This window comes from Lactuca virosa, chromosome 7, assembly GCF_052849685.1.
Source record: "Lactuca virosa cultivar CGN04683 chromosome 7, Lactuca_virosa_CGN04683_v6, whole genome shotgun sequence".
In the NCBI taxonomy this organism is placed as follows: Eukaryota; Viridiplantae; Streptophyta; class Magnoliopsida; order Asterales; family Asteraceae; genus Lactuca; species Lactuca virosa.
Genome location: NC_136432.1, coordinates 170,982,956 through 171,001,593, shown reverse-complemented (window position 1 = coordinate 171,001,593; position 18,638 = coordinate 170,982,956). Strand labels below are relative to the sequence as shown.

The following is an 18,638-nucleotide window of genomic DNA, read 5'->3' as shown; positions in this document are numbered from 1 at the left end:
CCCATTTGACCTACTTTCTTCATAACATTTGACAATAAGTGCAGCGTTGGCAACAAGTTCATCATTGAGATCTTCATCACTCTCCTCACCCTGATCTAAGATATCTGATTCGCTGACATGCTTCATTGCTTCCTTTCGATAAATCAAGGCTACAGACTTTTCCTTTCTTGAGTCCTTCATGATGTGTTTACGAAGCGCTTTGGTCTCTTCGTAATTTTGTAAATTTCCAAACAAGGAGTTTAGATCCATAGTGTTGATCTTTTCACTATTCGTAAGTACATCAGCATGATGTTCCCATCTTTTCCCAAGAGAGTCGAGAAACTTCAGAACCAACTAAGATAAATGCTTGATAGTTCCCAGCATGCGCATATCATTGACCAAGCAGTTAAACCTGTTAAAGGTTTGGATAAGTGACTCACCTTGTTGAGCAAAGAAATGTGTGTATCTTTGATTGAGGTTGTTAATGGTTGTGACATGGACTTCCACGGTGCCTTCATAAGCCACTGCCAGCGTATCCATCATATCTTGAGCTGAATCACAATTTTGTACAAGATGATACACGTGATAGGGAAGAGAGTTTCCTATCATAGCCCTGGCTTTCACATCAAGACTAAGCAACTTCTTGTCATCATCGTTATAACTCGTATCTGGCTTTTGCTTCTAGGGACGAATATGAGCATTATTGACCATAGGTTGATACATTGGAACGTGAGGGCATTTTTCAATGATGGTGCGGATCTCATAGTCCATGGTTTCAAGAACAACCATGGCCTTAGTTTCCACATGGCAAAGTTGTGTTCATTAAATGGAGGAATCTTGTTGACACCAAAGGATTTGAGATTGCTGGAAGTCGACATGATTACTTGAGTGTATCAAAAACCTGCTCTGATACCAATTAAAGGTTTGTATCGATCGGATATACTTCAAGTATAAAGAACAAAAGCAAACTAATCTAAACAAATAAAGAACAGAAGGTAAAGAACACAAGATATTATCCTAATTGTCTTTCACCAAGTAAGAGTTTGTTTTCACCAAGAAAATGGGTTTGTCACAATGACGGTCACAAAGACAATCAACGACACCAAGCCATAGAGATACATTAGGGGTTCACCATAATATTTAATATGTACAAGTATATCCCTTGATTGAAGGGATTGTATATTATCTATACTAAGAACCGATCTTCATAACAAAGATATCGGATCTGCTATCTATTCTATACTTATCTGTATCATTACCTAATATACAAAAGATTACATAGAATAAACTATCTTCACGCTGATGCTGATAAACTTTATACGCTGGCACTGATGGTGATGTATACGCTGATGCTGACCGATAGTGTGTAAAGTGTTTGACTCATCAGATTATAAGGTGTGACTTTACAAAATTTAATAGTAACGTGAGAGTTAACAGCCAAGGGTGTTTGAAACATCCCAAAATTCAAGACTAAAAATTTCATTTTTAATTCATTAAAAAAACCATAAGTTGTCAAAACATTTCATCAAACATTTTCATCAGAGTTCCATATCAAAAATCAGAGTAAAACATCTCAGGCTAAACATCATGATGTGTGCGATGCAGTCATCCCGAGCTCTTCCTTCCGCTACCGGAAGTACCTAAAACCAAAACTGAAAACCGTAAGCACGAAGCTTAGTGAGTTCCCCAACCTACCACATACCATACACATAACCACATACTAGGCCCCCGCCTGCTGCATCGGGACTTGCCCGGCATCGGACTCGCTCCGGCATCGGGCCCCACCCGGCATCAGGTCACGCCTGGCATCGAGCCCCGCTCGATATACATATCTGTTTCTCTTAGGCCTAGCCTCTCTCTGGGCCCCGCCTGTTATACATATACAATCACATAAACACACTAACACATAAAGCAAACATACACTACTGAATTCCTGTTCTAAGGCCTCCCCTATCTTGGGCCCCGCCCCTGTCCTGCTACTGAAAGTCATGGAAACCCGTCCACGCTCCTGCTAATGGTGAGATACGGGCCCCCGCCCGCACTCACTTCTCTTTTATCCCAGGCCCCGCCCCTGCTCTGCTAATAATGAGATACGGAACCCCGTCTGTACTCGGCTAGTGGTGAGATACGGGACCTCGCCCACATTCACCTCCCTACCAGGCACATACATGTATCACAAAGACAACAAGTATAATCTACTATGCAACATATAACATTCCTCGGGCTTACCCCGGCATCGGACCCTAGTCCGGAACATACTACCGACACATGCAAGAATCACAAAGACCTCTAGCATACTAACATACCTCGGGCCTTGCCCGGCATCGGATCGAAATCCGGAACATATATCATAAAAATGCGTAGGGCCAACCCCCGGGTCTTCCTACTATACTCAAACATAATGGGCCGGCATTGTGGCCGTAGACCCATGCACACAATGAGGAGACTCACCTCGCACTGCTGAAATCCTACTGATAAACCTCTGGCTGCTATCTGACAATTCCCCAAACTGCTGCTCCTTCGGCTCCTTGAGTTATCAGTACCAAAATAGCACTTAGACCAAAACTAATAATCCTCATTAGGGTAAAATGACCATTTTGCCCCTGAACCAACTTGGTCCATATCTAAGGCCCAAAGCCATAACATAAAAGGCCCAACACTAGGTAGGCTTCCCAAGCCCACCAGTGGCCCACTAATGGCCTAATTTGCTAAATTAGGCCCAATCCCTCTAATGGGCCTTACTCTAAGCCCAAACATATTCTTGGCCCAAAACATTTGACTTCTGATGGTCCACTAAGGCCCAAAGGCCCAAAGCCCACTGCATGGCCCAACCCGAGACCCAAAACACTCAAGCCCATAACTGATGAGTACGCGGGGCGTACTCCCTTATACGCTAAGTGTACTGGCTGATGGTGTTGTATGCTGCGCGTACCTGCATGTACGCCCAGCGTACTCCTCTGTTAAGCTACTTTTCCATTAAGTGCTTAATACTCCATTCCAGCAGCTACAATTACAGATCCAAGTCCTCTTCGACATCTCAATCCATAAAGTTGATTACTTGGTGGCTTGCAATCCACCATATGAGCCCAAACTTAAAATATGACAACAAACTTCCATGAAAAGGGCTAGATCTCATGCATGGCCACAAATGAGCCCTAAAGATTAAAACTTTACTGCTTATGGGACTCATATGACACTAAGGGTGGCAACCCTGGGCTTAGAAACGTGCTTGAGTCATAAAGATCCATTCTTGGGACCAAAAGAGTCCATAAACTCATCCTAAGAGAGATCTAAGAGATTAATCATCAAGCTCAAGACTTTATACCTTGAAAAGGTCTGAAGTAAAGCAACAATCCCAGATCCGAACCTTCTCTTTTGCACCAACACCTTGCCTTGACCTTTGCTTCCTTGAAGGATGGATTCAAAACACCAAAATGCTCTCACAAAACCTTCCAAGCTCCAAGAACACTCAAAGAAGATTAGGGTTTCATGAAAACTGTCTAAGGGTGAGAAGGAGGCTGACCCTTGAGGGTATAATGTTCTTTATATAGTGGCACACCCTAAAAATTAGGGTTTAGGGACTCTGAGCGTACGTTGGGCGTACGTTTCTAACACCCGCGACCAATTATCCCCTCTACGTTGGGCGTACTCTTGTGCTGGCCACCTTGCATGCATGGGATCTCCTTGCCAATTTTCTCCACTAAGGACCAATAATGCCAATAACCTCAAAGTACTATAACTTCTTCATTCTAAGTCCGTTTCCGACGAACTTTATATCCACGAAAAGGTGGCGGAAAGCCCTATGCTCCTATCCACACCCCCGAGCCTAAAACCTTCCGGATAAAACCCAGTACCTATAAAAGACCGAATAGCCCCTACCATCAGCCTCCGAGACTACAACCGAGTACTTTCAAAACTGGGTGTTACAGTGTTTGTAAGTGTATCTCAATCATACAGAAAACGTTTAATACCCGAACATCAGCTATTTTTCATATGAACATGTTTCGGTTATTTTTTAGATATAACTCCCCCTCATAGAGATGTTACTGATACATATGATGATGGTGCATGAGGTGCGACCAACGTCATAGTTAACCTAACAATAACGGCTGCGATTCAATATACAAGGGCACAAGCTACTATCGTTTGAACAATTCAAATTTTTTTTGATCATTGAATTCTGATTTGGTCCATACGTTGATATCGTTGCTCCAACTAGGAACCCGATGACCAACTCTGCTTTAGTTGCTCGATTTTTCCCACGTCAGACAGACAAATTTATTCGACTTTTGCATTTGGAACAATACATTATTAGCCCGAGGTTCTTACAAATTTTTTATGAACATGCGGTAACGCTTTATTTAATATATATTTGTTTTGTAGAGGGTCAATGGGTCAATAATTAATTATAGGTATTCCACGGATAATGCTTATCCGCACGGATGATCTTGAAAGTTGGAATAGGTACTCTTCACTCTATTATATATATATATATATATATATATATATATATATATATATATATATATATACACACACACACACTCTTCACTCTAATCTAATTCGGGAAAAAAATGTTCCATGGAATATGATACCTACGTCGGAGGAGCTCGAAGCTGAATATACAATGTACTCGATTTTTGGAAGGCATCTCGATACCTTTTCCACCCCGACATCAACCTCCACCCCAAGAGGAATGAAGAGGTCGACAACATCCCAGTTCTGGTAACCAAGCACTAAATCGAAAATTGGGTGATGGTTGTCTTATTCAGTTTTGGCGAGATAAGTGGCGGGATCATCTAAGCTTTAAGATGAAGTATGATAGACTTTATGCTTTATCTTTGAATAAGGAGGCAGTGGTGAAAGATTTTTGGACAGACACAGGGTGGAGTTTTGAATGGCGTCGTGAGGTTCGCGCAGGTGCTGAGATGGATCAACTTCAAGCTTTACAAGTGGAGATACAACATATTCGTTTAAATTCGAACAAGGATTCGTGGGGTTGACATCTCGGTGGTGAGGGGGAGTATTCTGTTGCTTCTATTAGACAAGCTTTGGATGTGGGGGCTTTACCGGTTACGCGAGTGATTATGAAATGGAATAAATATGTTCCTATAAAAGTCAATATTTTGATATGGAGAATAGAAATAGATAGGTTACCCACAAGGGTAAATTTGTCTCGCAAAGGGATTGACATACCTTCTATCAGGTGTTTGATGTGCGATGATCAGTTGGAATATAATGATCATGTTTTTTTTCAATGTGATATTGATAAACATGTTTGGAATCGGATTCTTATGTGGTTGGGACTCCCAAACTTTGATTTCAAGAACATTTTGGAAGCTCAAGATTGGATCCATGGCCAACATGTCAGACAAGATAAGAAGGAGGTGGTGTGTACGGTGTTAATGACAAGATTATGGATTATTTGGTGCTTTAGAAATGACTTAGCCTTTCAGAATAAGAAGTATCGGAAGGATATGTTATTTGATTCCATTGTTTTGTTTTCTTTCAATTGGTTTACTTCTAGAAACAGAAAATGTGGTAGAGATTGGAACTTGTGGTTCCAACAACCTATGTTTTTGTAATTTGCTGTCTTAGGTTAGCTTCTTGCTAGTCTTTAAGGCTTGTTCTTTTTTATAATGTTGTTCTAAAAAAATCGAAAAATATAAGAGTGATGATTCTTCATCAACAAGTGCATCGTCCTCACACAACTCTCGTCACTTGTCGTCTAATACATATGACATGTCTCATACAACTTCAAAAATCAATCAAGCCCAATGAAAACGTTGCTGAGGGGATTTAAAAATTATAAAATAATTGGTTCCATGGGGGAAGATATTTGCCAACTTAAATACCGAAAAAATGTTGAAAATTTTGTTATATCGTATAATTACTAGACGTGTACATCTCTACACTAATGAGACCTTCCCGAGACTTGTATTCTCACACGATCAATCGATTTACATAAAACATAGGCTCTCTCTGAGTGCATAAGGATATGATTTATGGGATCGTCTGTGTGGTTGGTTGGATTCCACGGTAAGTTTGTTATTATATTATTCTTATTTTGTCATGTTGTTTACACTTTTCATTTGTTTTTTCAAAAAATAACATTTTTTTCCTGCATTATGAATCATTTAATTTATGGGAGTGTTTTACTCATGGAAAGAAGACTTGAAAATGTTCCATGGACAATCATATCGATCATAACAATGCCAATTGATAGGGATAAAGATTGGGTCTGATTTGCTATAGGGACCGATAGACGTGTTTGGTGGCTAGTTCAGCTGGTTACTATACTTTTATTACCTTTTTAATTTATTTTTTTCTTTATTTATTAATTAAAAGTACCACATTTTTGTTTTTGCATATTTATTTTCTCATGCGGATTTTTTTGGTTTTACAATTTATTAATTAAATGAACTTTTTTTTTTTTTGGTTTTTGTGGACTTTGATGGTTAGTTTTGGGAATGGCTTTTTTTTTTCATTTTTTAGCACTAAGCTTAGGGTTTTGGTAATTTTTTAGAAATTTGTCATACCAAATTACATAATGAATTAATTTGCAGAAAAAAAACTTACCGTCGCTATTATATTATCAAACCGTCGCGAGTGTGTCGACGACGGCCTGCGATACGTGTTTGCTGCTCCCAGGTTGTGAAGCGTCAAGCGGACCCTTTCCAGCCAAACCCTACTACTTTGAATAATAGAATAGCCTCATTGGCAGGGCATCATCACTCTCCCTTTCTCTCTCTCACGATCTTCCCTTTTCTTAATTCTTTATGTTTTTTGATTCACAATCGGCTAATCCATTACTTCGATTGCCTATCGATCGACCAAAAACCACTGATTAGTTTCGAACTATTCAATACCCAAAATATTATACATTTCTTCGATTTCCAGGTACGCGATCCAACGCGATTGTCTCTCTCAATATGATAAACTTGTTTAGAGTTTCTATGTTTGAGCAAGTGTAGCTGTTTAATATTCTGATCTGGATCTGTTGTTGCCATTTTCGTTTTGTTTTAGTTCCGATTTGTCTGGATAAACCCTAATGGCCGACGAGAAAGAGGTGAAGGAAGTGGTTGGAGAGAAGACCGATGATAAGAATAAGAACAAGAGCAAGAAGAAGAGCGGAATTTTCTCTCGAATTTGGAATACAGTGTTTAGGTCACGAAGCGATGATTTTGAGAAGAGACTGCAGTATATATCTAAAGAAGAGGCTACGCTTCTTTCGCGAATGAAGAGGCGAGCTCTGAGATGGAGGCGAACAGCCAGGAACATAATCATCTTCTCTGTTATCCTTGAGGTAATTCCTTTACTCATTACCATAAACCCTAGCTTGTATCGATGCCTGATCTCTTGCTCTATTGCCATAAACTAAGAGTTATCCGTCGAAATTGAAATTCTATTTGTTCCGGCACAGTTTGTTGCAATTGGTTATGCTATCATGACAACAAGAACAGTAAACATGGACTGGAGAACGAGATCATTGCGAGTCTTACCAATGTTTCTTCTTCCTGCCATATCATTCGCTCTGCATTATGGACTTTTGAGCTTCACGAGATTCGGTAAGTCTACATATTTGTCATCCATCCCTATAAACCCCAAATTCTTATCTTCTCCTTTGATTTATAGGTGATCGAAGGGATCAGAAAGCATTAGAGAGGCTTCGAGCTGAAAGGCAAGCAAAAATCGATGAACTTAAAGAAAGGACTAATTACTACATTACTCAACAACTCATTCAGGTACTACACTGTACACATCTTCTTCTCCCTCTCCTCCTATAGAAACATGCTCTTGTTTCTTATCTTCAAATTTCAACCCGTGTTGCAGAAATATGATCCTGATCCAGCAGCAAAAGCAGCAGCTGCATCTGTTCTTGCATCAAAACTGGGTGCAGATTCAGGCCTGAAAATGTTTCTTGGAGACGAATCACAACCAAATCCGTATGCCACAAAGAAGAACAACGAGGTTGAGGTGCATCAAACTACTGGTCTCAGGAAACGAAATCAATCAAACCTTAAATCTCAAGGAAGCAATACAGTAAATCAGCAATCAGAAACAGAAATTGGAGATGGGGTTTCTGAGAGATCTTCACATGGTGATCTTGTTGTTGATCATCATGATCCTGCAACTTTAAGTGGTCAAGATGGTGGTTGGATTGCTCGAATTGCTGCAATGCTTGTGGGAGAAGACCCAACTCAATCATATGCACTTATATGTGGGAATTGTCATATGCATAATGGTGAGTAAATGAAAATCCCCATCTTAATTTTAAAGAATTAATATTCAAAATGTAATAATGAGTTGTGTATATGTTAACAGGACTTGTGAGAAAGGAGGAATTTCCTTTTATTACTTACTATTGTCCCCATTGTCATGCCTTGAATAAACCAAAGAATTCAGGAGTTTCTTCTGAAACAACCATGTCCCCTGTTTTGGGACCTTCAAGAACAGTAAGTGCAGATGTTAAAATGATTCAAGAAAATAATGAAAAAGTAGTACCTGGTGAGATTGTCAGCCACGTGGCAGGTGATGTGGAGGAGAAAGAAGTGAGTGAGAAAATAGTGGGAGATGAGTGATGGATTTTTGTGGTTTGTTGTTTTGTTGTGTAAGAGGATGAATTTTGAGGTGTTAATATACACATAGGAACCACTGTCTTGTTGGATGATCTATTATTGTTTGCAGATGTATAATAATAATGCATCATTTTCTGCTTTTTTTTTATTATTATTGATTTTCATTTTTTTTTAAATTTGTTATTGGTTTGGTGAACTAAGATCTGTATGGATTGAAATGAAATACAACATTTAAAGATGTGTTTTGTTCGTGGATTGTGATGGAATCTGACTGAATTGGAATCCAAGATTCCATTCCATATGTTGCCAAATAGATAGAGTTAAATTTTGTTTTTGATGGATTAATTATTCTTATGGGAGGGACGGAATTTGATTCTATCCTTCTTTTTTTTTTTATTAAAAGACCAATAAGATACCCTCATTATATATAAATATTTAAAAATATCTGATTTTGTTACTGAATTCAATTCTATATGGAATCCCAGATTTGGAATTTGAGATTCCATTCCATAGGTTGCCAAATGGACAAAATTAAATTCCAAACTCCATGTTAATGGATTTCATCATTGCTTTGGGAGGGTCAATGGAATTCAATTCCATCTTCTATTTTTTTTATTTCAAACAAAAATATCTTCATTTTACATATATTTACAATAGGGAAAACTTACTAAAAGTTCTTATCTTTTGGCATCATAATTGATTAGTCTTTATATGATTCTTTTTTTATTCAATTAAGTCCCAAAAATTGGCAATTGTATTCATTTTGACATTTTTACCCGATCAACATGTCATCCCACTTTCTAAAATTACACTTTTGGCCAAAATTTTAAAATTTATTACAAATTTGGTTTAAAGTCTACATTTTTTGTCCATATTACAAAATTTTGCTCCGAATTCATCATAAATTTACTTTTTTAAATCTTTCTTTTTCAAAAAAAAAAATATTCAAATATATTTTTTTTGTTGTATAAAATCATATTTATACAAAAAAAACGTATATAAAATAATAATTGCTTAGGGTTATTATTTGTTTGTAGCCATTTTGTGATGGTTACAAATTTGATATGACATTTTTTAAGTAGGGCACAAAACTAAAATTGATAAATTTGTTAAATTTTGTGTAAATAATGATACTTTTTTACGAATATCCCTAATAAAAACTATAAATGGGCACATATTATAATAGATGGAGAAAACTTTCTTCATAAAGATGAACAGTTTTTGAACTCTCCAAACTATTTAGCAAGTGGCTCCCATAAACCTCAATGCATTTTCTCGTTGATATCCTTGATCATTATGATCTACTTTTCGGATCACACATCTATTTTGAACTTCATTCCATATACCGAATAGTTTCGTTTACGAAGGACTTTGTCAAATTTACACCAAAAATCGTAATCATCTGCACAATTTGGTTAGAGATAGAGTAGGGCAATCTTCTACATCTAGCTTAACTTCAATAACTATATCCAGGGAAGTCAAACATATATGATATTTGTAATTTCCCCCTTATGTTTCACAATATTAAAATATAAAGTTAAGGACAAATTAATAATTATATAAGAGCTTTAATTTTTTACAAGTATGCCATGGAGGTTTCATTATCAGTATGATTGATATGCCACTTTATTGTCTAATTAAACAATTAGGTATGGTCAAGATTGGTTATAAAGTCTTTATAGTTTATCCACCTTTTACAAATGCAAGGACCAAAATCTTCCTTCTCAATTTACGCTTAATTAGCTTGTTTTTGCATGTTTTCTATTGAGATTCGTCCTTTTTATCTAAACTTAGTGGTCGACAAAATGCCAAGACTGTTTCTAAACTTAGTGGTTGTCAAAATGCCAAGATTGTTTTTGCATGTTTTCAATTTTGTGCCTACTTAAAAAATGTCCAAATAAATTTGCAACCATCGCGCAAAATTGCTACCAACAAATAATAACTCCAAACAATTATTATTTTATATATGTTTTTTTATACATATGATTTTATACAACAAGAAAAACATATTCAAAACAAAATTTTGAAAAAGATGTAAAAAAAAAAAAATTAGGATGAATTTGTAACAAAATTTTGAAATCTAGGCCAAAAGTGTAAATTTTGGACCAAATTTGTAATAAAAGTTAAAATCTAGGCCAAAAGTGTAAATTTTGAAAGTTGGGTAACTAGGTAAAATGGTCAAAATGAATACAATTGCCGGTTTTTGAGACTTAATTGAATAACAAAGGACTTTTATGGAGTTTTCTCTTTACAATAAAGACAGATATTTATAAAAATAAAATAGAATTTTAAGAATATTTAATTTTTATTATTGAATTCAATTCCATTTTCTACCAACGAAACGCATACGCATGACAAAATTATGATTACCCTTCATATTCCAATTCCAGTTTCTATGACAAATTTCATTCCTCCCAAAAACATTCTATCAACAAACATTGTGAATACTATTACTACTACATCCTGGATAAATGCCCTAAAAACAAAGAAGTTTTCTGATACAACTGTGTTTGTTAATTTGTATATAATACAAGAGTGAACCAACTATAAACTCTAAAAATTCTCATCTCACTCACTTGATACCAAAGTTGGAGTATTTGAGCACATGCTCATTTGATGAAGTTCCAACATCTTCTTCTCAGGGTTACACAGTCCTGTGATATCCAAAGGGTAAAACGGTCATTTTACTCACTCTCACTAAGAAGGTAGAAAAGAAAAGAAAAGAAAGAGACCTGAACATTTGGGAATATCCCAAACAGCAATAGATGTAGTGGTGCATTCTGGTTGACAAAGTTGACGATTATTCTCATGATTCACATTCATTGCAAGCATCCATGCACCAATTGTAACATCCTCATTGCTAAACAACCGAAAACTGAAAAAATATAAATAAACTTAAAAACATCACATTATATGGAAACAAATTTAATTTTTTATAAAAATGAAAAAGAAGAAGAAGAAACTTGTTACTTGCCTGTTATTTCTTAAAGCAACCAAGCTTGCAACAACGTCTGCAGAAAGAGCATATATTGGACCATAAGCATGGAGAAAGTACTCTTTCCCAAGCATATACCCTAGTGGCTCATGCCTAAATACATAGGAAAAGGAAAAGGAATTATAAAAACCTCAAATAAAAACCAAAATTGCAAGAGGAAATGTTTAAAAAAGGTTACCATTTGAGCTTTGGGTCAGTGAACACAGGACCTTTCTTCATGCATCCAAGATAAGTCTGTGTGTGATGGCGTTCTTTAGCCAGAAGCAGTGAGAGGCGATCTAGCAATAAATGTAACAAGAACATGAGAAGCTTTTTACACATTTGCACTCTTTAATATTACGATTTGGAAAAGTTAACTAGTTACCTGGTCGTAGGTATATGTCATCATCAGCTTTAACATAAAAATCAGAATCATAAAGTGCATATGCAGCTTTGAAGAAAGCTAACCTGTAATGGAGATAAAAATTAGTATGAAGTTTAGATAGTGAAGAGGATTGGGTTATTTGGATCTGCCATTAGAGAACTAACGTTTTGTATGGGAGCTTACTGTACTCCTCTTCAATGTCTAAAAGCAAGAAGTCATCGTATTCCTCCACCTCTCTCCTGAGCTCTGCCATTTTTGATGAATCCTTAGTTTTACCGATGATGAACCTGAAGGCCAGGCCAGTTGCTTCTTCCAAGCTGCATAAGGTTGCTCCATTAAAGCAATAAAATGGAATTCCTGATCTAATGATTATCGAACAACTGATATGCAAACTCCGGCTACTTCTGAGATTGAAATACGGAAACTAAATCTAAAACTCTTACCGTTGAAGGCCTTGATGATCGGAAGGCATCCAAGTCTTCCGCAATGATCGCCGTCTACCAGCCGATGCAAAACCTGTTTGAATTCCAACAAAACCCATCACCTTATGCCTATTCTGATCTCCTTCAGAAACCAAATCGCTAGAACCACCACTTCTATCCCAAACCACAGACACCGAAATAGGTTTACTATGTTTACATTTATATACTCCAGTGATATCTTGTCTCAGAACGACAATGCCGATGAATAACAAACCAATCAAGGAACAGAGAGTTAGCACGACTGATCTACGACCTATGTTAGATGGATGACGAGCATGGAAGAACTTCCTGGATGAGGGCATCGGCATTGTAAAAAACCCTAGAAATTGTAATGAATCTAGGGTTTTTGATGTGGAGATCGAGAATTGTGATTTGAGATCATTGACAGAGGGAAATTGATAGAAGTAAAGTGTATGATTCACAGAGATCTGTAGGTTAGGCAGGAAGGAGGTGAAATTAGGTTCGTTATGACGGTTTATTTGGTTTCTGCCCGTTTACTCTTTAGGTGATTTGTAAACAATTGGTTTTTTCATACATAACCATTTCTGTTTTATAGAATTATATAATATAATATTTAAAACATAAATTATTTTATATGGAGAAAAATTGATTATAACCTAAAAATGTGTGAAATGTCTCTAAAAATATAGTAGAAGATTATAACCTAATCAAGTAATTTATCATCTAACAAAGGATTTGATTAGATATTATAATATAATTTTTATTTTACTTAGAAAATTCCATTAATTTTGTTCTTACATAGTATTATACTAAATGGTTGAACCAAACAAATGATTTTTTGTAGACTTGAAAGTTTTATATACTTTTTTTTTTTTTGTTACTAAAAGCAACAACATGATTTCCTGTTCCATTTGTATTATACTTTTTTTAGCATACAAAATTTTCAATCATTCAGATTTAACACCAAAAATCATGTCTAATGGAAATTAATTCCTTCTGGTTTCTGGTACATGGGCTTCTCCAGCCATACAGTTCCCGGGAACACCATGAGATTACTTTTTTCCAGCCTTTTTCTCTCATCACCTTCCAAACCTAAAAAACCAAATCCCTTTGTCCACGTGTCAACTAAACTAGGGATTGCAGACACCACTAGCTTCTCAACTTTAAACCACTTCAGCATCTGACAACAAACACAAACACATCACCAAGGTCATTTTCGTCATTTCACTTTCTTCCTAGTTTGTTAGACAGTCGGTTAATTAGTTACCTCTTCAATAGCATTCATGAGGCGCCTGCACATTCCTTGCCGCCTATATTTACTGCATGTTGCAATCAGGGGCAGCTCTGCAACCGTTGTCCCATGGATCCTAAACAAACAATATAACCATATTACAGTTTTGGTCCCTGAATTTTCATTTTTGCAATTTTGGCCCTTATTTCAGGTTTTTGTAACGTTTTTTATAAAGAAAAATATTTGTAAGATGTATTAAAAGGACCTTATGGATGCAACACACAGTAAAATGTCATCTTTCTCAAGGACCACTGTATAAAATCCCTCATAGTTGAGACGAACAAATTCAGATCTGCAAAAAGTTGAACATAACAATCCTTTAGCAAAATTGTTATACAATGTAGCGTTAATTACATTTTTGGCCCTGAGTATAGCTCTTTTTGCAATTTTGGTCCCGATAAGTTTTCTCTTGCAATTTGGTCCTTATTTTGAAGTTTCCTAACAATTTTGGTCCCTGTGCCATCTACGTTAACAATCTAGGTGTTAAATATTTTTAACTGACCATTTTGCCCTTGGACCAAAACTGAAAAAAAAAAAAAAAAAAAAGTATACCAGTTTATAACTAAAAAAACCCAAAAATGGTGTGGTCTCATGTTTGAACTCACAAGCTTCAAACTGGGGTAAAAAAATAGGGTTTATAACTTTTTGGGACGAAAATTGCAAAAATCATCTATACTCGGGGACCAAATATGTAATTTACTCTATAAAGCAAAATCTTTTAAAGAGTGATGAAAATGGATTAATAAAGTTACCCCCAGTTGTATAATACATGGGGAATCATGTAGATTCCGGTTCTTGTGTCCACCATAGGAAGAAAGCATTCCTCCATGATTGTAAGAGCAACTGCTAGTTTTAGATTGCATTCCGCTTTCAAAGCAACGAAAGTCGGAGTGGAATGAACCTTTTGGTCACCATGAATGCACCTTAAAAGGGTCCATGAGAAACCATCGGAAATTGGATTCCGACATCCAATCAGGGAATGAAGACTTGAGTGTATCTGTAGAAGATATACATATTAAGTTAATAAGATTAAATGCGTGTTTGGGTTGTGGATTCCAATGGAATTAGAATTCGAGATTCCATTCTGTTGCATGTTTGGTTGCCAAATGAATCAAATTCAATTCCATCAGATTTCTTTAAATTCTTATTTTTGGTTTGTGGATTCCGGCGGAATTGGAATCCAAGATTCCATTCCATGGTGTGTTTGGTTGCCAAAAGGAGGAAATTCAATTCCATCCTTCATTAATGTGTATTTACCATTTTACAGGTTTCTCCACAGAACCAGGTGGGACCCACCAAATCTCCCTCGATTTCATTCCCTTGGACGCATTCCCAATGATCTGGTTGACAATAAACAATGGTGTGATTAAAGACATTGATAAGAAACAAGCTTGTAATCTGGTTGATAAGGGCAGAATCGTACATTTACGTTCACACTGCAAACATTTCAGAGCTTTAAAGACTGAAGACTCAATATGATTGATTACATCCCCACAACTCCAACAACAGCAAGTTGAACAATACCAATTGCCTTCAGGTAGCTCCTGGAAAACCACAATCATCAAAACTACATAGTTTTGATTCAAAATAATATAAATGGAGGAAACTTAACCAACCTGTGTAGACAAGCATGTTTGATGAAAAGTTGAAGGGCAGTTATCACAACATATCAACTCGCCTCCATCACCACAAAGTCCACAAGTATCATCACTTTGGTCAACCGCCACCTGTACATCCCGTGTGGCGTTTTTCCTAGCTTTGTATTCAGTTGACCAAGCTTCCAGCTGGCATAAAGTGAAAGACTTTCCAGATTCCATAAAAAGATTCAAACATGTGTTGTTATCCACGCTAAAACCAACATGATTCTTGAATTCAGAAACACAAAGAACTTTTTTACAACACCTACACAAAATACCATTTTGTGTTACTAAACCATGCTTCATCACTGTATCATCCTGTGGGTTCCTGTACTGGATCACTTCATTGATATGAATAACTCCAAGATTTATCAACCAAGACAATACTGTTCTTACACCAAGGGTAGTATTGTACTTTCTCACAGCTTTTGGAACACGAGAGTTCTTTTTTGTAGTAGTGGAACGATTACTGAATATAGCCGAGAGTAAAAGGTCATCGTCCTTGATATGATAATTCCCTTTTTTCTTGTTTTTTGCTTTCTGTTTTTTCAAATACGAAACATTGACCAAACTTCTCTTTCCTTTGACTTCTTTCCCTTCTTTTAGACAAGTCAAACTCTTGTCAATAAACACTACTTTTGCAAAGGGATCAAGTAAGTACCAACAATGAGCTAAATCAGTCACTGTTTTTGAATTTATCAATTCTTTGACTTTGGTCAATGCATTGGAAAGATCAGATTGAAATTGAGGGAAATTTGTCCACTTTATGTCATCACGTACACAATCATATTTTGAATCTTGAACTAACTCGTGTCCACACATGTTCCAAGCTCTGTAAAATTCCCGAATTGGCCTTCCTTCTGGAGATTTGAAGACGTATTCTCCACGCCCTTTACAATGTGTGATTCTGTTTCTCCTCCCAATTAACCAACCTGCTGATTTAAGTAAGGAATAGGTGTAATAACGCAAAAGAGGTTTAGGATCCATGGTGGAATCTATAGGGGTGACAAATAGTAGTTCATCTTTATCAAGTTCGATAAATGAAGAATCTTTCCATCTTGGCTTAGAAGGTTTAACAGGTTTAGTAACAGAATGTTCTTCGGATGACACTTTTCTTCTTTTAACTTCCATATCAGGGTCATTTCTTGTTAATGAAGCAAACTCTTCAGAGGTGCTACACTGTATAGAATCCAGCTGACTTGTCATGACTGAATTGTCACTGTCTGAACGAAATGAGATGTCTTTAGGGTTCCTTTTTTCATTTTCAAAAGTGATTGCTCCAGTTACAAAACAGCTCTTAGTACCTCTACCATCTCCATGTCCAAAGAACACATCTCTAAAAATGTAGTTTTCATCCATTGAGCCCTCGAAACAATCATCATGTAAGTTCTCGATGTTGCAGCTTAACAACATCTTCAAGGACCTGATGCAATGCCCCTTCATTTGAAAGATCTCTTTTGCTTCCTTGATTTAATGAACTTCAGAACACGCATTTAACAAAAATACAGATCTTAACAGGATGTGACAATCTGTGCGTTTTAAGACCAACCTATGAACATCACGCCATCTGCAATAACACAAGGCGTCTAATTTAAACGAAGGTAGATGTACGAGAAGTAGTTATAGAACTCTCAACAAAACCGCGGAGAATCACCGAGCTGCACTTCTGAACACCTCAAAAGGCGATCCAAAGCAAATAAACAACAGAAGAATCAAGGAATCTTATCAAACTTATGCAGATAATAACATCGATCGAACTTGAAGACATTATACTTAAACTACAAAAACAATATTCCACCGCTAAATTCCTCAATTCGAAGATTTCAAGTAACATTCAGCTAGAAAAAAGCAGAGAGATACATAAATCAGAAGATAATCAAACCTGTGGACTGCATTTTCCGTCTCAGACGAAACTAGGGCTTGACGATGCACTGATGCAGAGAAACTAAGCAGCTCAAACAAACGAGAGCATTTCTGAATCGTCTCACACGCGTCTCGCTTCTCACAAGTAAGTCGGTAGAAGTGACTGAAGGATTAGGCTATGGAGATTCCGATAGCACACGAGATGGCAACAACGATGGCGTCATCCTGATCATCATTTTCTTCAAAACAAAATCATTGGCGGTGGTGGTGTTGGTATTGGTGTTGCTGTGTGTATGATGACAATTATTGTTGCACTTTTTTATATTTCAGCAAGATTTTGAATCCTTCATTGTTTCCTAGATTTGGTTTTAAAAATGTTTTTCCATATTTTAATACAAAAACGCCAGTCCGTGATTTCTAATTTTATAATTTAAAATGTAAATTTTAACCAATTATTTTTATTATTATAGAAAAATTTAACAACATAAATGGAAAGTAAAAATCTTCATCATGGATACCGAAACAAATAGCTTTGTTAAATTCCTGTGTATATGTCAAGCATCCGTTAGCTCTTCTTAAACAAGACCAAGTTAAATCCTCATCTAGCAAGATGGTATGGAAATGTCATTGAGTCACGACGTACAAAAAAGTGCCCAAGCAAAACGAAAAAGGGTCAAAATTAATATTATCTTGAATCACATCGTGCATCATTGCATGGAGACAAGGAACCTCTTAAACCAAGTGACCTTCATGGTTGGATCTATGTTTTTCTATGGGTTATGTGGTAGTATTTTAGTGAGATTTAGGTGTTGATTGTTTTGGAAGTGGTTAAATGTCTTTTGTCTTTTCTCATGTCTGCGGAAGAATACGTGCACTTAAGAAAACGTCTACCCGCCAAAAAAGAAAAGTGCTCAAAAAATACTTTTGTAGAAAAACAAACGACAACTTAAAAAATAGTGGTGTCTATGATATTAAAGTGTAAGCTTTTTTTGGGGGGTCAAAGTGGATAGCATCATGTATTGGCCCATAATCATTTATATACATCATTGTACAATTGTGCTTGAGTTTTAGCCTATGTACATTAGGCCCATGTATTTATCTATTGTAACTTAATAGTTTTTCTATTTATATGAAATTATTCAATCACGTAAGCAAAGGTGATATTCTCTTAATTCTCATATGGTATAAGAAGGTATCCCTCACATATATTTTTTAAAATTTCTCCAAACCCTAATACATGTTCATTCTCTTCCGTTTATCCCTTTTGCTACGTTTCTACCGGTACAACATTTTCATCATGGTCGACTTTGATTCCTCTCTGCCATATGACATATTCATATGATCACCATTAAACTTATATATGCCGATTATCTCTTATATCGTAATTAGGTGGAGACTTATTTTATTTCTCAAGACTTATTTGGTTATCCATATGTTTTTGTGTCATGTCACATCTTTATTTACGAATGCATCTATACATGTCGTTA

General features: G+C 36.4%; 3 protein-coding genes across 3 annotated transcripts; 1 reads left to right on the top strand and 2 right to left on the bottom strand.

Annotated features, from left to right (window-relative positions):
* The first annotated feature begins 6,609 nt into the window (after nucleotides 1-6,609).
* LOC145124949 (uncharacterized protein At2g24330-like) lies at nucleotides 6,610-8,706 on the top strand. Its single transcript, XM_079060428.1, has 6 exons — nucleotides 6,610-6,879; nucleotides 7,006-7,285; nucleotides 7,403-7,547; nucleotides 7,615-7,724; nucleotides 7,813-8,224; nucleotides 8,305-8,706. Exons 2-6 carry the CDS (start codon nucleotides 7,031-7,033, stop codon nucleotides 8,559-8,561), a joined length of 1,179 nt encoding a protein of 392 aa, XP_078916554.1. The 5' UTR covers nucleotides 6,610-6,879; nucleotides 7,006-7,030; the 3' UTR covers nucleotides 8,562-8,706.
* A 2,204-nt stretch (nucleotides 8,707-10,910) lies between these two features.
* On the bottom strand, nucleotides 10,911-12,932 carry LOC145123946 (putative beta-1,3-galactosyltransferase 14). The gene is made up of 7 exons (XM_079059129.1): nucleotides 12,361-12,932; nucleotides 12,082-12,234; nucleotides 11,918-12,000; nucleotides 11,732-11,831; nucleotides 11,533-11,646; nucleotides 11,291-11,433; nucleotides 10,911-11,212 (listed from the first exon to the last, which is right to left on the bottom strand). The coding sequence occupies exons 1-7, from the start codon at nucleotides 12,705-12,707 to the stop codon at nucleotides 11,127-11,129; spliced, it is 1,026 nt and encodes a 341-aa protein (XP_078915255.1). The 5' UTR covers nucleotides 12,708-12,932; the 3' UTR covers nucleotides 10,911-11,126.
* Nucleotides 12,933-13,258: 326 nt separating this feature from the next.
* On the bottom strand, nucleotides 13,259-17,495 carry LOC145123945 (increased DNA methylation 1-like). Its single transcript, XM_079059128.1, has 8 exons — nucleotides 17,171-17,495; nucleotides 15,268-16,855; nucleotides 15,075-15,195; nucleotides 14,909-14,991; nucleotides 14,404-14,648; nucleotides 13,857-13,943; nucleotides 13,628-13,727; nucleotides 13,259-13,540 (listed from the first exon to the last, which is right to left on the bottom strand). Exons 2-8 carry the CDS (start codon nucleotides 16,729-16,731, stop codon nucleotides 13,337-13,339), a joined length of 2,304 nt encoding a protein of 767 aa, XP_078915254.1. The 5' UTR covers nucleotides 16,732-16,855; nucleotides 17,171-17,495; the 3' UTR covers nucleotides 13,259-13,336.
* Nucleotides 17,496-18,638: the final 1,143 nt, after the last annotated feature.